The sequence below is a fragment of the Carassius carassius genome, chromosome 43, assembly GCF_963082965.1.
Source record: "Carassius carassius chromosome 43, fCarCar2.1, whole genome shotgun sequence".
NCBI classification, from domain to species: domain Eukaryota; kingdom Metazoa; phylum Chordata; class Actinopteri; order Cypriniformes; family Cyprinidae; genus Carassius; species Carassius carassius.
The window spans coordinates 9,780,852-9,804,798 of NC_081797.1; the positions used below are offsets into that span (position 1 = coordinate 9,780,852).

Below are 23,947 nucleotides of genomic sequence, written 5' to 3' on the forward strand. Positions count from 1 at the left end.
TGGTCTGGGGATCCCTGCCAATTGTTATTATTATTATTATTTGCTTATCCACTTTAAAATGGCTTTGGGCGGCTTTTAGTCAGAAACCGTAAAGAAAATATATTCAATATCGCTACTCATTATAAATACTTCGTAAATTATCAGCCCAGCCGCTCCGGGAGACGTTCAAACCATAGACTGTATAAAAACAGGTTCAAACTAATATCTAATTTATGTCTCTATGATGGTTGGTTGATACTCCAGAAGGGAGGCTAGCCTCCTCTATGATGTTACTTTTCTCAGCACTCCTCAGCGCTGAAAGTGAACACTCGATGCTGATTGGTTCCCCTGGCCTCCCCCTCCCCTTCTCTTTCACTTGGCGGTTGTAATTACATCAGCAGATTCGGCACATTCGCGATAGAAAAGCGGAGCTTTCATGTAATGGTATTACAACTGTGAAATTACAAACAAAAATATATAGATTCTGAGACATGAACCGAAATGAATAGTGAATTTTATTAACATTAAATCTTCCTCATTTTCACCTCAAAATTTGGGGAAACTGTGCCTCCCCTGCCTCACCCGACGAGCCGCCACTTAACCGACTAAAAAGAGAACTCGGGGAAATCTAAATGCGCACCCGCACTAGTCTAATATAACCTCAGGCGGCAAGGAAGCCGACCGGAAGTTGAAGTCGGCCGGGTGCTGCCATCTTGTAGCAGAACTTCACTTGCGGTAGCATCCCATTGACCTCCCATTCATTTTGGCGTCACTTTGACAGCGAATAACTTTACATCTGAGGCGTTTAAAGACTCCATTTGTCCATTATTTATTTCTAAAGATACACGACAATGTATAAAGGGCTCCATTACCTTCTATGTTACATTATGGCCCCGTAGAAACAGTTTTTGTCGCATTACCGTACAGACAGGAGGAGAAGCTCGCAGGCAATTAACTTAATATAGCGTACTGGCGTTACATTTTAAAATACTATACAAAATAATTATTCAGAATACTTACTCCTGCTCACTCACGCCAAAGAACTCCCCGCTCAAGCTCGCCGTCTCTGCAAGATTAACGATGGCAGTTTGCACGCACAGCTACTAGAAGATGTACATCTGTCAGACAGGTTGCTGACGTCATCAAGCTTAGTTTGAGTCTGCGCGTCAGAAACGGAAGTGCTAAAAATTGCTAAAAATGGGCTTCACTTGTCTCAATTGAGTTTCAACGGGGTCGCTGTGTCCATTTCTTTTACTGTCTATGAATATAACGTACAAGACTTGTATATGCGTACACTATTGGTGTGTAAGACGTTATTAAACAAGCTAGGTAAACGCCTGTATAAAACACCTGTTATAATCGCTAACATCGGTGACAAAAGTACACAATAATATTTTTTGGACACGACTTATTAATGACTCAGCATCATCTATATTAAAGAGAAAATAATCACGTCATCCGATGTTTAATGTGAATAAAGTAAGCTAGATTTATGGAGTTCCACAACAACTGAAACACGTTGTTTTCTCGCACCGGACTGTCTGTGTGACGGTCACGGTGGTGGTGAGGTAAAAGGGGAGCACGCTGTGGACCAAAGCAATGTGAGGCAAAGCAGGGGGAACTCGAGATGTTTAAAACTTTTTTTGTTGTTGCTCAGTTTGCATTTGTATTGTTTTACTACTTACACAATTAGTTTAACTATTTATCATTATATTATTTACACATATTTCAATTATATTTTAGGGGGGGGACAACCCTCAGATAGGGGGGGTCCGGACCCCTCCGACCCCCCCCCCGCGATTTCCGCCTATCCGCAACCTAATTTACTCATGTTAGTTGTGAAGGCAGCATTTCTCAACTTTATTTGTTTATTTTTAAGTTTATTTTTCTTATTTAATATTCGTTAACAATAGCAAGATTTTTGCAATCTGACATTTAAAAAAAAATATATATTTTTTTTTTATATATATATTTATATATAATATATATATTAAAATATTTATTTCGTATCATCTGCTAAGAGCAAGAATACAACAAAAGGGTGGATTATCTGGATAATCTCTCATAGCCTAAGGCAACAAACGAATCTTTCTCTCTCTCTCAAAAAAAAAAAAAGATGCCTGTGAATGTACTGGTCACTTGGGGACAAAAAGGAAAATTTACTGTAATTAAATTCTATTTTTAAGGCCTCTGTTTAAAAATGAAACTATACGCTGTCTCAGTGTGCAGTGCATTATCAGAACTGCTATAGCGCAAGCTCCATTATGCTTCAGTACTAAACCTGAAACTGTCAGCGGTAACGGAAACCTTCAGGATCCTGTGTGAATGTTGGAACAGATCCTCAGACACATCTTTGAGCTTTTATTCTCGCAATCACAGCCACACAAGCTCCCAGCATCCCCTGATGAATATGTACAGGGATTGCCTTTCTTACTCTTTCTGTGCCTGTCGATCTCTGTCTGTTGCTTTTGTCTCAATCACGCACTCTTACTTTCTTTGTGCCTGTTCCTTACTAATGTGGTTTTATTGTAGCTGTTTCTTTTGGTTCTCAATAAAGTATTGTTGAAGCTTGGTGTCTTTTCCCTTGGGTCCAGGTATCACAAAAAAACAAATGGATCAATGCACCAAACAATAGCAGAAATCTTAAGCACACAACCTGAAGTGAAGTCTTGTCATGAATATAATAGTGTCAGAGGCTTAGGGAGAAAAATTAAGCATGTAATAGAAACTTTTCATTTGTAGTGCCGGAAAGACAAACTGAAGAAAGTAGAACACAAAATCCTTGCTGTTTTGTTTCAGCGCACTTGATGTTCTATATATAGGATGCAATAAAAATTCACATTCTCTTTTTCTGTCTTGTTTCTCTCCATCTCTCTCTCTCTCTCTCTCTCTCTCTCTCTCTCTCTCTCTCAGGGTGATGATGTTATGACAGTTATCAAAACCAAAGCCCAGTGGCCCGCCTGGCAGCCTCTTAATGTGTAAGTTTCTATCGCTTTTACATTTAGACAACAGCCCCCAAAAAGTGTGAGAAAATGGTTATTTTAAATGATAATAATATTTAAAAAATATTACTGTTTACTTCATTTTTGATCAAATAAATGCAGCCTCAAAAAAAAGGGGGGGGGGGGGGGGGGGAGTTAACAACACAAAAGTTACCAGATGTCTCTACGATCTTGCTTCTTGGATGAGTATTTTTCAACACTAAGACCTGCTTCATAAAAAGCTCTTTAGCACCTGCTGGGTATGTAGATGTTTCTTTCCCTCTCACTAACGAGGCGGTTAATATTTTATGTGGTTTTGTTTAGCGAAGGCTTCCGTTTTTTGATGAGAGTAGCATATCCCCTACGGTGCTTTTGCGATTGAGGTTAATGGCCTCCCTCCAGCTCCAATACATCAGGACATTCTCTTGACCTATTTTAACATCAGACTGTCAATTACCACAACCAATTTACCCCATGAAGAGGGACTGGCAATAGCAGACGCTAATTATTTCCAACCATAAGTCAAACATACGAGGCACTTTCCGCCAATAGGGCACTCTATGGTATCCTATAACTTCTTTTTAAAGCATTAGAGTAATAAATTGCCATTTTTTTTGTTGTGAAACGTATTAGATCCAGAATGTTTGTCTAGCATAAAATTAGGCTAGCAAAGTAGCTTGTATAGATCCTTTTGTTTATCTTCTTGACTGCACACAATGCTATTTATAACCAATTTTTATTTTATAAAAAAAATGATTTAACTATAATTATTAACTGTTTCCCACATTTGCAAAACTTGAGTTTAATCCTCATCTGCCTGGAGTGCATGGCTCTCTCTCTCTTCCTCTTTCTTCTGCTCTCCAGTGTGGGCTGTGCGAGTCATAAGGTGCTGGTTTCATGATGAATATTTAATATGTGTTAATCAATAGATCCAAGGAACGTCTTTAAACATGCAGCCTGCTCCGCTCAAATGGCAACAGTTGCTTTGGTGATGGTTTGTTATCAGGGCAATTAGTTTGATTAATTACCATCTGCATGGATTCTTACAAATTATGCCTTAGCGCATAATACATGTCATGACACAGACGTCTTGTAAGTGGCATTATGTATGTGTACAGTCCTTTCTCTGAAACAACTTTATTTTCGGATGACTTCTCCTCTTCCCTTGTCTGCTCTCAGGCGTTCCGCCCCCTCCGCAGAGTTCTCGGTGGATCGAGCCCGTCATCTCATGTCGTTCTTGACTATGCTGGGCCCCAGTCCCGACTGGAACGTGGGATTGTCTGGGGAGGACCTGTGCACCAGGGATTGCGGCTGGGTCCAGAGACTGGTGAAGGATCTGGTGCCGTGGGACGCCGGTACAGACAGAGGGGTCACTTATGAGGTCAGCTTTCACAGACTGATGACGTTGTTACATTAGAACATACTGTGAGAGATTCCAGGATGGAGTCCATATATGAGGCAATATGGGTCATTATTGAGCATACACTGAAGCTAGCTTTTCAGAACTTTTCTCTTCTACTGTATGTTAATCTGAGATCTTGTCTTGTACCAGCTGTAAACAGTATGACAAGACATCAAGTCAGTTGCTTGGTTTGTCTTATTTATACTGAATTTTTGTTATAATCATTAGATTATGTTTGTAAATATTTAATTGTGTTTAACATCATATTTTTTGGTGGTTAACATGTTAATGCATTTAGTTCTAAGAAAACTCAGTAATAGATTTCAGTTGTGCAAATTACGATAATTAAATAATGAAATAAAAAATAATAATCAATATTCAGCCATTCATTATTTATTATTATTACTACTACTATTATTGTTATTATTGTTGTTGTTTAAAACAATTAAAAATATAAATAGATAAAAATATTATAAACGACCTACAATACATCAACGTTAAGAAAAATAATAATATTCGATATTCAACCATTTAATAACAACACGAATAAAACTGTTGTTGTTTTTTTTATTAAGTATTATTAAAATTATTGTTTTTTTATTGTTAAGTCAATAATTAAAAATAAAATATCTAAAACGTATTAAAAAACAACAATAATAATATTCAATATTCAGCCATTCAATAATAACAAAAAAATTAAGTAAAATATTATTTTTAAAAAATTATAATAAAAAAATTATAATAAGGATCAACACTTTATGAACTTGTATGTTTAATTGTGTATCTTGTAGGTGATATTTCACTTGTTGAGCTTTGATTAAATTACTATACAATTAAATAAAGATACATGTTTGATTTATAAATAAATTCTCATTATGGGTGTCTTTATTATTTATCTTTAAATAGGAGCTCTGATGGAGACATGTTTGTATGCACTCTGATTAGTTCTGATCAGTTTTTTATAAACCACTCAGAACAGAATGAAAGTAATGATGTCAAATTAAATAAAAGCTTTAATTGCATTTATACCGATTAACTTTGACAGCAATAATTACAAGGTAATGGAATAATATTTGGTTATGCCCTGAAGGTTTGATGTGAAAATTAAATTGTTTTATAAACAAAGTGAAAACTACTTTCAATTCATAGTGCTTCCACATTGTCTCATGTTTTAAGCATATTTAAAATTGCTTATGAATATACAAAATCCAAAGCTGCACTAGATAAATAAATAAATACATAGAGGAAAAAAAAGAGTGCAAATAAGCCAGTTTTCTCAAGGTGTCTATGTTGCTTCTAGTGTCAATAACATCTTCATATTTACTCAAGAGCTGTTCAGAGCAAACAGTATTAAGTCTTTGCATGTCCCGGATACTAAGTGGAACCACACGCTGCCCCCTGCTGGTACGAGACAGTCTTGAGTTGTTTCTTGAAAGAAATAAGTCAGCTTCAGAAGTTGAACTCTTGAAGCAGTTGGAGCAGCAGCTGGTCTTTGTTTTGCAGCGTTGCTCTGAAGGCTTGGAAGCAGAACGCAAGTAACTGTCAGGTGACTCAAAGTGCTGGGGCAGGAAACAAGGCCATAAATCACTCATAAAGGGAATATTACGCAGTCAATGAATGATGTATATGGAAATGAAAGGTGGGAGACCATGGCAGATGGCATCCAAAAGTCACATACTCTACTTCTGTTTTTCTATTACCCTCCCTCCTCTCTCTCTCTCTCTCTCTCTCTCTCTTTCTCCTGTAATCCTCTGTTTCTTATGTACATCCAAGTCTCCCAATAAACCCAGCAATCCCCAGGAGCGGATTCGACCCCTCACCAGTTTGGATCACCCACAGAGCCCCTTTTACGACCCTTCTGGTGGCCCCATCACACCCCTCGCCCGAGTGGTAGTGGAGAGAATCGCAAGAAAGGTGTTTTTTTTTTTTTAGTAATTTATAATTATAGCATTTATATCTGTTTACACTTATACACCTTTTTACAATTATCAAATCTATCATCTTTAACACTTATAATTGAATACCAAATGCAATCTTGCCCACAACAATTTATGATTTTTTTATTTTCTGTTCTCTATCAAAATGGAACAGTTTTTAATATTTATAAATATATTTAGTATTCAGTATAAACAGCTGTGTTGTTTAATATAGCTGCTGAACCTGATTTGCTGAGTCATTAAAGTCCATTTGCTAAACAAACTAAAGCAGTTGCTTAAAAAAAAAATGTCAAAGCAAACAGTCGTGAGACACAAAAATCTCAGCAACGCTCATAACACAGCTGTAATCCTTCAAATGACAGTGTTTGGAGGATTCTGTTCTAAAATAATCCATTCCGCAATTTATCGACATGAACCAGAAGTCTTAATATTCCACACCAGATGTTTCATCTCTGTCTCACAGCTGGGAAGAATCTCATCTCTAGGCTTTTGAGTGGGGTAAATCATGGGGTTGCCTTGAGCCACCTAGTTTACAATCATCTGCACTTAGAGAATCTTTTTTTTGCACGGGGCTTAGCATGATAGTGATCAGATGGCAAATGGTGGATCTTATCAAGCACTGTGATGTTGATCCATGTTCTCCCAATCTGCAGGGAGAGCAGTGCAATACCGTGCCCGACACCATAGACGATATCGTCGCTGATATTGCTCAGGAGGAGAAGGAGGAAGGTGTGTATGGCTACGCTATCTTATCCAATTTGGAGCATCTCATTTAAAAACATAGCCACCGGACAGTTTAATGAACAAGGCGGCCTGCAGGTATCTTAGAGTAAACCTCCCAATGTCCCTTCTGTCACGGTTAAGTCAAACAACAGGAAGATGAAGAAGAACAATATGCTTTACCATGGTGCACTTCAATTATGTTTGTTGGCTAATGCACTCTGCCAGATAATTACCTGTGGTTTTCCTCCAGTTTCTTGTGAGTTTCAGGAGTGGAAAGATGGAGACTGGAATGAACAAGAGCTTTGCTGCTTTTAAAGCTAAAGAGCGTCATTTCTATGCTGCTAGCAGCTATTAGTCCAGCTCTGAGCTCAACCAGTGTTGCTGTCAGGCTGGTCAGAAAATGTTTTGATAGAAGCACCAAGCCACAAAGAGGAATAAAAAAAAGAGACAGAAATATAGCAGACAGAGAGATAAAAATCCTTAAAGAAAAAGTTGATTTTTAAACTGGAAATTTGCTAAATATGTACTTACGCTCAGGACAAGTTGTAGATGAGCTTGTTTCTTCAGAATAGATTTGGAAAAATTTAACATTACATCAGTTGTTCACCATTGAATCCTCTGCAGTGAATGGGTGCCGTCATAATGAGTCCAAACGGCTTATAAAAACATCACAATAAACCACAACATGACTCCAGTTCATCTGTTAAAGGTACAGGTTGTAGGACCTGCCACTAGAGGGTGCACTACCAAAACAATAACAATCGAGTGGTTTGATGACGCTAAGAAGGAGCGGGGAATAATGGGATTTGTTGTCTTCTAACACAATAATTGGCCATACATTGCAAATGTGAGTTCAATGATTTGCGCGAATAGATTACATACAAAGTCATTGCAGAGACGCGATGCCCTGCGTTTGGCATGTATGCCCCATAATACTAACCTTGTTGATCATTATAATAGCATATGTTTTCTGTAAAGATACGAATCAAAACAACTCACCTGTCGAGTAAAACACAAGCGAGATCGGCATCTCTTTCTAGTTGAAGTTTGTCGCGAAGCTCTCTCCATCTAGAAAATGCAACACCGATATTGATCCTCACTCTTCCTCTCCTCTTGTCCCAAACTCTTCTTGGGTTGTTTGGTTGGCCCGTACACTTACGTTTACGGGAGCTGTCCTTGTCGACAGAACCAGCGGCAGACGGTAAACAGTAATTATGTTCCATAAATAATTAACACAATCCACCATAAAACGTGCAAAAAGAAGTAAATAAGGAACTGCTTGAAGCAAGCTAATGGTTTGCTGGACGCTAGACGCTACTTCCGCATTTGTCCACGACACTGTTGTCATGTGGTTTCTACGTCAGTAAAGGCGGTAACAAAGGGTAACTAACGTTATTGACAGGCGACTGCACTGCCCTGTGTCACTGTTTAGAATGGCAATTTTCTCATGATTTACAAGTAGTTGAAAACATTAGAGATTTTGTTAGTAATCAGCTGGACAAATATATAACACTAGCCTAGTGGTTTTTGGATATTTTACTGCAAATATCTTACAAATTGTACCTTTAATCTATTGTCAAGTGAATAGCTGCATTTTTGTGGTAAATTTGTCATTAAGATGTTGTTTTTGACTAAAACACGAGTCCTCTATCCATATTGATTTTTCCAGTGAAAAAGTAATCTCATCTGAATCAGGAGTGAAATATGCTCAGATCAAGCAACGTTTAAAAGGGAAAACAGCCCAAAACTATTCTAAATAAATATGTTGGTGGATTTTAATGTAAGGACAGGGAATGGGCTTTTTCAGTGGATGAAGCAATGTAGTATTTCATCTAAAAGCGACAGTATAAACGTAAAAGGATAGTTCACCCAAAAAATTAAATTCTGTCATTAATTACACATCCTCATGTTGTTCCAAACCCGTAACACCTTCATTCATCTATTGAACACAAATAAAGATATTTTTGATGAAATCTGAGATCGTAGGTGTATATGACTTTCTTCTCTCAGACAAATACAACTGGAATTATATATAAAAAAATGTCCTGTCTCTTCCAAGCTTTATAATGGCAGTGAATGGGTGTTGAGATTTTGAAGCCCAAGAAAGTGCACCCATCCATCATAAAAAGTTATCCACACATCTCCGGGGGGTTAATAAAGGCCTTCTGATGCAAATCGATGCATTTGTGTTAAAAAATATCCTTATTTAAAGCTTTATAAACCATAATCTCTAGCTTATGCTAACTCTTGTACTCGCGTTCATGAGAGAATGGCGTTCCAGCAGATGAAGTAGGACGCAGGTGTAGCGAAAGCTCTGGTGAGCAGTGACGAACATAAAGCACAGTGAAGAGAGCAAAACACCGGTCATGAATTAGAAGTACGAAACAAGCTGGAGGAAGTGGAGTGGAGACTTGGTTCTCAAGATCAAGATAGCATCTTCTCACCAGACAGTTAGCAGAAACAAGAGATTACAGTTTATAAAGTTTTAAATATGAATGTTTTTTAGTTTTTTATACACAAACACATCACTTTGCTTCTGACAGCCCCGGAGCCATGTGCAACACTTTTTTATAATGGATGGACATACTTTATTGGACTTCAAAATCTCAACACCCATTCACTGCCATTATACAGCTTTGAAGAGCCAGGACATTTATATATATATATATATATATATATATATATATATATATATATATATATATATATATATATATATATATATATATATATATAATTCCAGTTGTTTTTCTCTGGAAGAAGAAAGTAATATACACCTACGATGGCTTGAGTGAATCATTGGGTAATTTTCATTTTTGGGGTGAATTGACTTAATAATGCATTTATTTCTTACAAACATGCAGTCTTTTACTTCAAAGACATTAACTGCTGGACTGGAGTCATTTGGATCACTTGTGGATTATTGTGATGTTTTTATCTAAATCTTGAATGTACAAGTACATTTTCAGCATATTTTTATTTTTCGGTGTACTGTTCCTTTTAGGAAAGCTTTATAAGTGCTACTGCTTTTCATACAGTGTCCTCTAATGAGTCAATCCACTCACATTTCCACAGCCGACAACACTCCAGAGACGTGCATCTACTCAAATTGGTCTCCATGGTCAGCCTGTAGCTCCTCCACCTGCGATAAGGGTCGACGGATGAGGCAGAGGATGCTAAAAGCACAGCTGGACCCCAACGTGCCCTGCCTGCATACCCAAGACTTTGAGCCCTGTATGGGGCCGGGCTGCAGCGAGGAGGGTGAGCTAGATAACGCTGGTCTCCAGCTCTCCAGCGCATAAAAAACCCTTTGAGGCTGACGGATTTAGGGATCACTATCTAAGAGCGTGCCAGGAAGGAAGGTGCATAGAATAAGGGGGAATGGAGGAAGAAGGAATAAAAATGTTGTGCAGAAAAGCATGCATGAAGTGCTGAGTGGAGCAGGTAATTAATTGATAGCCTTGTTAGTGCGAGTAATGTAGAGAAATGCAAAGTCTCTGTTTTCAAGGTTACGAAAACCTTAGCCGACCTCAAACTGCTGCTGTAGAGTTTTATGCCTGCAATATGCTCGAGCAGATCAGGGTATTGATTCCCTCATTGGAGAGGTAGGCGCTATAAACAATAACCATAAACTATATATTGTGGTTTATCGTTTAAAAGAATCAATATGACATTTGCACTTTGGTAGGTTGGCCGTTTGGGTTGAAGTGTAAAATCTTGATAAATTAAAGTGCAAATAATGTTTTCTCTTTTGAGTGGGTTGGCTGTCTTTTTCTTAAATCTGTATATCGACACACCTGTAAGGGCTGCACAATCAAATTCAAATCACGATTGCTGTATGGCCTTCTGTGACCACAAAAAGCTGTAATTTAATGAAGTAAATATAGTCCCCATGTGCTGTGGGTTTTAAATAGACTATTCACCAGTGTGGCAGAAACTGGTCTTTTTCATTTTTCCGTCAAAATAAAGGCTCTACATTTTCAAGTTATTCCAATGTTTTCAGCATACTGTACTACTGAATAAAAATATTGTAATTTTACAATATTTTAAAATATTCTAAATATTCTTTTTTGATAGTATGTGAAATAATATTGTATAAAGTATTGTATATTATAAAATCATTTAATTTCAGATTATACTTAAAAAAGATTGTGTTTGTTATATGATATACTATTGTATAAAATCTTGTAATTTTAGATTATTTTAAAATATTTTAAAAAAGTTGCTGTATGAAACAAAATACACTATATAAAAATATCTTCCAATATGTTCTAAATATTTGGAATCTTCAAATGTGTTTGGTACAATATGATGTACTATTATATAAAACATTTTTTTATTTAAATATTGTTTTTAAATATCATAAATATTAAATAGTTACTTTAGTATAAAATATCATATAATAATATTGATTTGTTTAATATTTTAGAATATTACTTGATTTGATTTTCTAATTTAACAACTATTAATGGTAGCAGTAGCACTAATGTTACAGTAATATGCAGAAATAATACAATGTGAGAAAAAAAAAACATTTACATTTACATTTATTCATTTAGCAGACGCTTTTATCCAAAGCGACTTACAGATGAGGACAGTGGAAGCAATCAAAAACAACAAAAAGAGCAATGATATATGAGTGCTATAACAAGTCTCAGTTAGGTTAACACAGTACACGTAAAAAAGAATAGAGCAAGCTAGCGTTAGAGATCTTTTCACATACACATACACACACACACACACACACACACACAAACAATTGCATAATAAATGAAAAGAAAATAGAATACAAAAAGATTAGAAAGGTAGGTAGATTTTTTTAAAGAATAGAATTAGAATTGTGAGTGTTAAAGTTAGAGGGTCAAATAAAGATGGAAGAGATGTGTTTTCAGCCGATTCTTGAAGATGGTTAAGGACTCTGCTGCTCAGATTGAGTTGGGGAGGTCATTCCACCAGGAGGGAACATTTAATTTAAAAGTCCGTAAAAGTGACTTTGTGCTTCTTTGGGATGGCACAATCAAGCGACGTTCACTTGCAGAATGCAAGCTTCTAGAGGGCACAGAGGTCTGAAGTAACAAATTTAGGTAAATGGGTGCAGAGCCAGTGGTAGTTTTGTAGGCAAACATTAATGCCTTGAATTTTATGTGAGCAGCTATTGGAAGCCAGTGCAAATTGATAAACAGAGGTGTGACGTGTATTCTTTTTGGCTCGTTAAAAATTAATCTTGCTGCCGCGTTCTGAATTAATTGTAAAGGTTTGATAGAATTGGCTGGAAGACCTGCCAAGAGGGCATTGCAATAGTCCAGCCTGGACAGAACAAGAGCTTGAACAAGGAGTTGTGCTACATGTTTCGAAAGAAAGGGCTTGATCTTCTTGATGTTGAATAAAGCAAATCTGCAGGATCGGACAGTTTCAGCAATGTGGTCTGAGAAAGTCAGCTGATCATCAATCATAACTCCAAGGCTTCTAGCTGTTTTTGAATGAGTTATGGTTGATGTGCCTAACTTGATGGTGAAATTGTGATGAAACGATGGGTTTGCTGGAATCACAAGCAGTTCTGTCTTGGCACGGTTGAGTTGAAGGTGATGGTCCATCATCCAGGAAGAAATGTCTGTTAGACAAGCTGAGATGCGAATAGCAACCGTCGGATCATCAGGATGGAATGAGAGGTAGATTTGAGTGTCATCAGCATAGCAGTGGTATGAAAAGCCATGTTTCTGAATGACAGAACCTAATGATGCCATGTAGACAGAGAAGAGAAGTGGTCCAAGAACTGAGCCCTGAGGCACCCCAGTAGTTAGATGTTGTGACTTGGACACCTTACCTCTCCAAGATACTTTGAAGGACCTATCTGATAGGTAGGACTCAAACATTGAAGTGTGGTTCCTGAGATGCCTTTTGCCAGTAGGGTTGATAGGAGGATCTGGTGGTTAACCGTGTCAAAAGCAGCGGACAGATCAAGCAGGGTAAGTACTGAAGATTTGGATTCTGCTCTTGCCAGTCTTAGAGCTTCAACAACTGAGAGCAAGGCCGTCTCAGTTGAATGCCCACTTCTGAAGCCAGATTGGTTGCTGTCAAGGAGGTTGTTGTTTGTGAGAAATGTAGAGACTTGGTTGAACACAGCTCGTTCAAGTGTTTTTCCAATGAAAGGAAGAAGGGAAACTGGTCTGTAGTTCTCTAAAAGAGATGGGTTGAGGTTGGGTTTCTTAAGTAGTGGAGTTATACGTGCCTGTCTAAATGATGAGGGAAAAACACCAGTGTGGAGGGATGTGTTGATGATGTGAGTGAGTGCAGGTACAACTGCAGGAGAAATGGCTTGAAGGAGATGAGATGGAATAGGATCAAGCGGGCAAGTAGTAGGGTGATTAGAAAGGATGAGTTTTGAAACTTCTGCCTCAGAGAGTGAAGAGAAGGATGAAAATGAGTGTATGTTTGCTGGTGATATGAGCTTGACTGATTGTGGTGTGGAAAATTGTGCACTAATGTGTTTAATTTTATTAATGAAAAATGTTGCAAAGTCGTCAGCTATTAGAGATGAAGCAGGAGGTGGAGGAGGAGGACAAAGAAGTGAGGGAAATGTTTTAAAAAGCATGCGAGAGTTAGACGAATTGTTAATTTTGTTATGGCAGTATGTCATTTTAGCAGTGGAGACATCAGCAGAGAAGGAAGATAGGAGTGACTGATACACATTAAGGTCAGTAGTATTTTTGGATTTGCGCCACACCCTTTCAGCAGCTCTAAGCTTAGAACGGTGTTCGCGTAGAACATCAGATAACCAAGGGGCAGAAGGGGTGTTACGGGCTGGTCTGGAAGATAAGGGACAAACAGTGTCTAAACAAGATGTAAGAGTGGAGCAGAAAGTATCAGTAGCACTGTTAGCATCCAAAGATGCAAACAGTTTAGGGGAAGGAAGTGAAGATGAAACCATTGCAGATAGCCGGGTGGGTGAAAGTGTGCGTGGTTACGTCGAAAGATGACATGTGGAGGGGTAAGTGATGTGGCAGGGACCATGTTGAGGTTAAGAGTGAGGAGGAAGTGATCCGACGTGTGCAGTGGAGTAACCAGAACATGATCAGTAGAGCAGTGTGGTGTATAAATAAGGTAAAGTTGGTTGCCTGATTTGTGAGTAGCAGTAGTTGACACTCGGTTGAGATCAAAAGAGGCAAGCAGATTGTGGAAATCAGCAAACAGAGGTTTATCTAGATGGATGTTGAAATCTCCAAGCATAACTAGGGGAGTACCATCCTCAGAAAAGGTTGAGAGCAACACATCTAATTCATCCAAAAAGTTACCCAGTGGGGGGTCGATAGACAACTACAAAATGTATTTTAAAAGGGTAGGTAACAGTAACTGAATGAGATTCAAAGGAGCTGTTGATACCCAAAGATGGTAAAGGATTAAATTTCCAATCATTAGAGATGAGCAGACCAGTACCTCCACCTCTTCCAGTCAAACGGGGGGATTGGGAAAATGAGAAATTATTGGAGAGTGCTGCAGGTGTAGCAGTGTCCTCTGGTTTGATCCAGGTCTCTGTTAGGGCCATGAGATTAAGCTTTGAATGACTAATAATAGAAGTAATGAAATAAGCTTTGTTTACAGCAGACTGGCAATTCCAGAGACCAATAGAAAAAGAAAGTAGTGTATTAGCGGATATAGGCAAAGTGTGCAGATTGTTAAGATTGCGCTGTCTACATTGTGTGATGTGTGGTTTGCGAGTGGTAGTGATAGTAGGGATCTGGAAACACATAGTAAGATTTGGTTATAAACAAAAAACAACTGAAATAGAAATGAAACAAGGAGAAGGAAAAAGAGATTAATCAAAACAATACTTATATTCCCTGCCGGTGAAAACAATAAAACAATAAAATAAAAATGTCCACTTTGAAGTACAATGTGAATGCAAAGAAAACTGGATTGATTTTTAGCCCATTCATTTTGGGTTTGAATTTCATTCAAGTATTAATAACCCTGAAGAGTAACTTTTTATATTAGCAGCACTTTTGTTGTGTGAAACATAATTTCAGTAGCAGACAAAAGGAATTTGAATTTGTCCTGTTCTTTTAATCTTTCAATCTTGATACCAAAGCAACAAATATGTGAGATGTTGCAGTTCCAATCTCAATATCAATAAGCAAAAATATCTGCAATAAGATTCGTAGACCAAATCATACAGCGTCTGTGACATTTTCTCTGTCTATCTGTCTTTCTCTCCACCTGGCGACTGATGACTGTCTCTCTTTTTTTCTGTCTGTCAGTGTATCTTCATCAACCCATCCGTCTGCCTCTTCTGTACCTTTCCATCCTCTGAACCGTCTGTTTTTCCACATCACGTCTTCATTCTGTCAGCTCTGACGTGAGGGTTTTAAAGATGTTGAAGGCGGCAGCACTGACTATTGATTAATAGAACCTGCATCGCTTCATGTAGACTCTCTTTTATTTTTAATTAATGGGCCGTTAAGGGCCTGCATTGATTGATAATCCACCATCCCATTGACAGGCCGACAGTGGGGCCTCTGGGGGCCCCATCAGGGCCACGTTTATTTACAGCTCTTATTAATGATTCACTTAGTTCTGCTTTATTAGGTAGTGCTCGCTGCTGGTCTCAAGTGGGGTCTGCAGTTGTGCACTGGAGACAGATCTATGGAGAGTCGCCCCAAGTTCATCCATCCCGTCTGATAACAAATCTATTTACAAGCTCTGCCTTAGAGATAATAGGAACGGCAGAGGTGAGATAACGCATGGCTGGACCGGTCAATTTGATCACATCTGTCAGCACTTTATAAGGGGAGAAAGGTGGAAGATATGAAAGATGAACTGTAGAGAATGGCAGCATTGAAAAACGATCGAGGAGAATTGTATCTTACAGTCTGTCATACATAAAGAACAAGGATTATGGGAATGGGTCACTGCATTGAATTGCAGTATATGGCGAAGAGGGAATATCTTACTCCTGTTTTCTTTATTATAAAAAAGTAATTCGTCACGTGAGGCTGTTTGCAATGAATGGATTAGCAAAAGAGATATATTAATATTTATAATAAACCCTAGAGGTCGACCGATTGATCGGCTGGATGGTTAATCGGACGATTTTTCTTTTTTTTTTTTAATTATTAATTGCATTGACTGATTGTGCTGCAAATTAGGCCGATTTATAGGCAGGCGCACTGACAGGCAGCTTAGCATTGTTGCTGAACTCCCTCTGAGGCAGTGTTGCCAAGTCCGGCTACTTTTACACTTATGTTGCCGGATGTTTTTTATGTCCAAGGGTTAAAGCGACCCCAATAATGTGATATTTAGCCCCTGGAATGAAAAAAACCTGGCAGCCATGCTCTGAGGCAGTCCACACTCTGCAGCAGCAGCTTGTTCACACACAGCTTCAGCTAATGGCAGGGCAAAACACCCCACTTTGAAAGCTGAATTACGTTTTATCCTACTAGTATTGGTGCTGGAAAGTTATCATATTCATAAGTGCAACAAGTCATTTGCATGTGAAAGTAGAAACACGTTCAATTCAGATGAAACTTCTGGGATAATTATAAAGTAAAATGTTAAATATAACTTTAACTTATCGTGTAATATCTAATATCGAATATAACAATATTCTCCACGATGTCATCGCTCATGGCCAGCACCCTCTTAAGCAGTTATGAGAAGCAGGCTGTGTAAAATGTGTGAAATCTTTTATTTCTGTTATCACTAACATTACTGCTATTTGACTTATAGCAGTGTTTCCTATACATTGAGTTATTTGTGACGGCTTGTCACTATTTCAAAACTGACCGCCACAAATAGATTTCCCAAAAGACTTATACTTCTTTGATTAAAATGAGTGCTTCACATTTCAAAATTAAAATGCAGCGCGGGTGTTTTTATATGAATGTCTCTTTAAAAAGAACCGATTATCTTCAGAAAAGCTTCTATGTAATTTTAATTTCGTCTTTCCTGTTATGCCTGATAAAGTGGCGTTTGTAAGCAGTGCTTATTTGATTACAGCTGTTAAAAAGGAAACCACTATATCGCCACTCCAACGGCACATCCTGCTGCCAGAGAATTAATATTAATATATTAATACATACATACATTTTATCTATATATCTAAATAAAAATAGGCTCAGTATATATGACCCAAAGTAACTAGTAACTAACTACTTGAGTAGATTTTTTATCCGATACTCTTTTACTCTTACTCAAGTAACTATTCAAGACTAGTACTTTTACTTTTACTTGAGTAAATATTTCTAGAAGTACTTTTACTTTTACTTGAGTACAGTTTTTGGGTACTCTACCCACCTCTGTCGACCTCTAATAAACCCTATTATTAAGAAGTATGTTAATAATAAAACAAACAAAAGTGTTGTTAAATTAAATTAAGTTAATTATAATATTGTAAAATTTAAATTACTACCAATAATAATCACAATAATTTGTTCACAAATATAGTATTATTATAGCATATAGCATTCCTCTTATTATTATTCAATTCTACACATTGAATATTAAAATAATATCAATTATTTTAGTTTTTTATTGTTAATATAGTTCATTAGCCTATTGCAAACTCACCACATATAATAACTGTCCAAATATAATAAATTAATAATTATCACTGAATTTTACATATTAGATTATAAGCTTGTTTTTAATTATTATATTATGTATTTAATAATAATCATCGTAATCATCATCATAAAATGATGATAATAATAAACCAGTTTCCTGGCAAGTAATATAGTTCATTATTATTATTATTATTATTATTATAAATTCTACACATTAAATATTACTTTTGATGTTATCTTAATCATAATATTGTATCATTAATATTGTTATTGTTATTGATTAGCATAATATTTCGGGTGTACAATTTAATTAAAATAATAATAATAATAATAATAACAAGTAATTTAGTTTAACTAGCCTGTTGCAAACTTACCACATTGATACAATCTATAATCTTACATAGACACAATTTGTAAAACTAATTTCAAGAATTTTAAGCATAAATCTTTAGATCAAAAGTTTTTATGATTAATATGAATGTAGCCAAATATATCCATTCACTCATCACCAGATCTCAAAGTAAACTTTTAGGACAGATTTGTGACGCACAGTACCTCATTAGCATATGACTGTTCTGTTCCCTAGAGGCGTCCACATGTATGATGTCGGAGTGGATCAGCTGGTCTCCGTGCAGCGCCTCGTGTGGAATGGGCATGAGGTCCAGAGAGAGATACGTCAAGCAGTTCCCAGAGGACGGCTCCAGCTGCACGCTGCCAACCGAGGAGACCGAGAAGTGTGTGGTCAACGAGGACTGTTGTGAGTTATATACTCTATATGTTGTGTTCATGTTTTAGTCAAATAACTATCCTAAAATCTACACAAGTAATAGACACATGTTTACGTGTGTTTCAGCACCCAGTAGCTGTGTGGTGACCGAGTGGGCTGAGTGGGAGCCCTGCAGCGTGAGCTGTGAAGTGGGGATGAGGAGGAGAGAGCGCATGATGAAGATGGAGGCCTCAGATGGCTCGGTCTGTCGAGCGCAGCTGGTGGAGGCAGAGAAGTGCATGATGCCTGAGTGCAGTAAGTATGAAGCCACGAAATATCAATTCAGTCAATTCAATCCAACACCCTCTCATGGGCCGGGCAAGATGCCCTGCTTCACCAGGCTTGATTCATTACCAGAATTCCTCTTGGCTGCTAGTCGATTTCTAATTAGACCTGCTTGTCACTTGCCCCTGGTAAGGCTGGACCAGCCGTCCATAAGGTCTTGTTTAAATTGAGGTGTCAAGTTCACACTTGGGATTGTGTAGCTAGTCATCGCTAAGTCATTACTTAATTTGGCTCCATCATTTCTTTTAAAGACAAGACATACAGAAGCAGGTCACAAACACTTTGTAAAGTTATATGTAGTTACATAATATCACTTTTATTGATCTGCTAAACGGCTTTTAAATTTGTAAATAGAAGTAGTATTTAATAACTGTGCATTTCTGTTTTAACATGCTTCAAATTGAACAGTAATTCAGTTAACCGTTCAAATACGATACATAAATAATCACAAAATATAATAAATAGTACATTTAAATATGTGAATATTTAGGAACTTTATAGAAATTGAGGCATTTTTAATCTAGCGGATGAGAAAACCAGTATGCATGATAGCAACATTTAGTTATTTATTTATGTATTTAATAAATATGAGTATAAATAAATAAGAGTCCTTGCTTATTATATTTATTTAATGCACATTATTACATTGATGTTAATTATAGTTTTGTATAATTTAACAAAAACAATAATCATCATCATAATGGAAGATTTTTTATATATATAATTTAAATATGATTGATATATATAGTGGATTAAAAAAAACTGTAAACATCATGGCAAAGTTTTGGTCTAAATACTATTTGTTTTACAAATATTAAAAAAAAATTTGACTGGCTATACAGTTTAAACATATGCTCTAAATTATACTTAATATACTTTTACATTTTTAAACTGAAACCATCACCACAAGAAGCAATATTTTATAATAAAAAAGATTTATAGGTAATATTTGATGTTTATTACTTTAATTCACAGTAAATTTTCCATTTTCCTTACTGTTTCAATCCTCACTAGTAAATAACTATTAACTATGACTTTTGCCTCAGTATACCCTTAATCTGCTGCTTATTAATAGTTAGTAAGGTAGCTGTTAAGGGGAGGTACAATGCTGTTTCATGCATTCAGAGTTATGTACAATGTTAAAGAGTCGGATTCTCATGCTAAGAATGGCCAAAGTTTCAAAAACGATTTGGACGTATGAGAGTATTTCTGTGCCAAATACACACATATGGGTTTCTTACAAGTTTCTGAAAGTTTTTTATTTTTCGATCGTGGCTCTTCATTAAGTAATGTGGGGGGGAACTCCTTATATGGGCATTTCTCTCAGAAGAACACACCCGCGCTCACATCGACCAGAGTGAGATTAAGATTGCGCCGATCCAGGGGCGTAGCCATCTTTTCAGAAGTGGGGGGACAGAGAGTACACACACACACACACATTACATATATAACATTACGATATAACATTTTTGTAATCTGCATAGCTTACAAGTCAACAATTTTTGAACAGTAAGATTTTTAATGTTGATTATTTTATTTATTTATCACAGTGTTCCTGTGGCTCAGTGGTAGAGCATTGCATTTGCAGCGCCAAATGTTGTGGGTTCAAATCCCAGGAAACATATGTTAGGCAAAAAAAAAAAAAAAAAATCATTTCAGTATTTTTTGTAGAATAGAAGGATCCAAAGATCAGCATTTATGTGAAATAAAAAGCATGCAACATTATACACTATCATTTAAAAGCTTAGAGTCAGTATAATTTTTCTTTTTTGGAAAAGTAATTTATAGAAATTAATACTTTTATTTAGCAAGGATTCTTTAAATTGATCAAAAGTGATGATAAAGACATCATTTTACAAAAGATTTCTATCTAAGATAAATCATGTTCTTGTGAACTTTCTATTCATCAAAGAAACCTGAAAAAATATACATAGCTGTTTTCAACATTATCATAATGTTGTTGTTTTTTTATAGGCTAGTAAAATATTTCAGAATGTTACGGTTTTGCTGTACTTTATGATCAAATAAATGCAATCTTGGTGAATAGAAGAGACTTTTCTAAAAAAAAACATTAACAAGCTAACTGTTTAAAAACTTTTGATTGGTAGTGTATAGGCTACTTTAATTTTTCTCTAATTTCTAGCTTTTAATTGGTTTAGAAATCTATAACTGCTGGACAATAACAAATAATGATGATTTGTTTATATACTACAAACACTTTTTTATCACATAATAAGGCAGAATTGTTTCTATACTGTAATAAATGCAATTAGCACTGCATTGTTCATATACTTTATCACCTGCTGGAGATTACTTGAAAAAACCATTTATTGTTGCAGTCGTATGTTTAATGTCTTCGTGTTTCCAAAAGTTTCTGTTTTTCTGTAATAACAACTTTTTTCATACAGTGATAGATGGATGCTTTTGCCCATATTAGGAATTTCCTGATATGACTTTCTGCGTGAGAGCGCCTCCAGCTTCGAGTATGTATGAAACACATACTGCAGGAGAGTTTAGTGCTCCGTGATGTTCATCTCGCCTTCTGGGTCCGAAAAAACATCAGGTCATGCTAGACTATCCAGATAGATCATTCTAGACAGATAGAATATCCTGTCTTTTTGAGTTTAAATCTATATTTATTCATACCAGCTCTTGAAAACCTCTATGCGAAGATTGCGAACACACTTGACCAAAAAAGTGCAGGGGACGAATTTCCGTGATATCAAAAGTGGGGGGGACACTTCCCCAGCGTAATCTATGCCCCTGCGCCGATCAACACACTTCATTCTCCAGTGCTGCACGGGACTCGATCAGGAAGAAGTGTGTTTTTGGTTGTAATGGAGATATAACCTTGTTCAGCTACCCGAAGAACCCAGCGTTACATAAAAAGTGGATGTAGTTTGTTTTTCGGGGCAGCAACGGAGTTTCGCAAGTGTGTTTGTTGTCAAATTTTTTATATAAAAAAGGCCCAGTTTGACGGATTTTCGGATTTGCACATTGTTCAATACTGAAAGATGGAACAGTCCCAGCAATAAAAGATCCCGGTCATGATTTGGAACTGCAGATAGTAATGCCGAGTTCACACATGATTTTCAAAATTGTATCATCACTGTTTTCACACTGCACAACTATCTGGGGTAGCATTCAGTTGCTGCTGCGTTCACATTCCATGATAAATCGACAACAGGAGGTTACACACTGCATGACTTCAATAGGAAGAATCACCGACAACTCTATCTGGTCTGCAAATTACATTTCATAACCAAGTGATAAGGAAATAATGCAAGATCACGCTGATATTGTGGTCTATAATAAGTTCTCATTGAACAAACAATAACAAAGATGACTTAACATAGCCTGCTTCTGCTGGGAAAATTTTATATACACAAATCTAAGAACTTGAAAGTGAAACCAAGGTTTTGTGCATTTTATAATGAGCTTGTCTACACAAACCCACAATGTGATGAAAAAGAAAATGCAATACATCTTTTGTCCTTTATAGAAAAATATGATTTACAGGAAAGGACCCTAGCCCCCTTTTATGTTTAATTAATTTGTTTTATGTGTGTGGGTGTGCATACATATTTTACCAAAGAAAAAGGACAGCACTTTTAGGGCCCTATAATACACCCAGCGCAATGTGACACAAGGCGCAGCGCAAGTGTGTTTGCTAGTTTCAGTCCGGCGCCATTCGCAATTTACCGTCCAGTGCCACGTCGTTTAATTAGCAAATGCATTTGAGCCCATTTGTGCGCCCATGGGCGTGCTGGTCTAAAAAAGAGGTGTGTTCAGGCGCATTGCTATTTGAAGGAGCTGATAATAGACTGCGCCATAGACCAACTTAAACCTGGTCTAAAGTCTGGCACAATGTTTTTTCTTTGTTATTTAAAGAGCGTGTTAGTATAGTCGGGTCCGCAACGCACATAAACGCTGCTTATTAAACACAGGGACGCACAGCAGCACACAAACATGCAAAATATATATAATTTATATATTTATATATATATATATATATATATATATATATATATATGTGCCTACATGTCATAATAATAATAATGTATATATCCGAATTAGGCTATTTGCTCGCACACGAACAGCTCCGTTTCATCTCGGAGATGCGTTCTGTCTTTGCACTTGCCAAATTCTACCGTGTAAATAGAAAATCTGTCATGGCACGAGCGCAACTGGCTCTTAAAGGGAATGGAAGATGAGACTCTGATTGGTGTATTGCATGTTACACCCAAAAAACTCCCATTACTCATTAAGAGAATAGGGACAACCCGTTTAGACCATGCGCCCGGGCGCTTCAGCTGTTTTTCCGTGCACTATATTGTGTGCACTAGATATGTATGCACTAGATTGTGTGGACTGCAAGTATATGCACTATAAATCTAAAGCACTATAAACGTAGTATGCACTCGATACCGTGCACCTCTAATTTAGTATGCCTTGAGTTTATGAACACTATAGTAACTCTTCATAACGTGTGTCTGTGTGTGTGTGTGTGTGTGTGTGTGTGTGTGTGTGTGTAGATGCAGTGGTGTGTATGCTCTCTCCATGGTCAGACTGGGGAGAGTGCAGCGTTACTTGCGGTGTGGGCATGCGTTCTCGTCAGCGCATGCTGAAGACGCCCGTAGAGCCCAGCCTGTGTCCGGATGAGCTCGAGCAGATTGAAAAGTGCATGCTTCCTGAATGCCGTGAGTAACACACACACATACACACTTTCATTTATACCAAAGACTTTGTGTTTTCATGTAAATACTAAACTAACCCCAGTGCAAATTACTAATTGAAAACATCCCTAAATGAAGGTTTTGTGATATTAAATTCACAAAATTGTTCCCAAATTGTAGTACATGCACAGAAATACACACATGAATGAAATACTCCCTTTTTAATTCCATCCTCCATTCGTCCTCCAGCCACGGACTGCATGCTGTCGGAGTGGTCGGCGTGGTCCGAATGCAATAAGTCTTGCGGGAAGGGTCACATGATCCGCTCACGGATGGTCAAACTAGAGCCTCAGTTTGGAGGCATGCCCTGTCCCGAGACAGTCCAGAGGAAAAAATGCAAGATCCGCAAGTGCACAAAAGGCTCCCGCACCGGCGACAAGAGGAAGAGACAGGAAGCTTCAGACAGGAGGAGAGCAATACCGAGCAAGGAGTCTGTGGCAGAGGAAAGCTCAGGTCCAGAATTATTTAGTATTTGCAAAATACTTTTTCATTTGCAAAACTTCTGGCATCCCCCAAGAAATTTTACTTTCGGTATGAAAATTTGAAGTGGCTGGGAAAACTCAAAAGCTTTCGCAAAGT

The 23,947-nt window shown here is 37.2% G+C and overlaps 1 protein-coding gene across 1 annotated transcript in view; it reads left to right on the forward strand.

Annotated features, from left to right (window-relative positions):
• The window catches only part of spon1b (spondin 1b), an 80,250-nt gene that overhangs the window by 53,099 nt on the left and 3,204 nt on the right, over positions 1-23,947 (forward strand). The window contains exons 7-15 of the mRNA XM_059536984.1: positions 2,893-2,957; positions 4,140-4,341; positions 6,136-6,276; positions 6,953-7,028; positions 10,098-10,283; positions 18,168-18,338; positions 18,435-18,602; positions 23,168-23,332; positions 23,558-23,821. Coding sequence (XP_059392967.1) covers positions 2,893-2,957; positions 4,140-4,341; positions 6,136-6,276; positions 6,953-7,028; positions 10,098-10,283; positions 18,168-18,338; positions 18,435-18,602; positions 23,168-23,332; positions 23,558-23,821 — 1,438 coding nt within the window. The remainder of the gene's footprint in view (positions 1-2,892; positions 2,958-4,139; positions 4,342-6,135; positions 6,277-6,952; positions 7,029-10,097; positions 10,284-18,167; positions 18,339-18,434; positions 18,603-23,167; positions 23,333-23,557; positions 23,822-23,947) is intronic.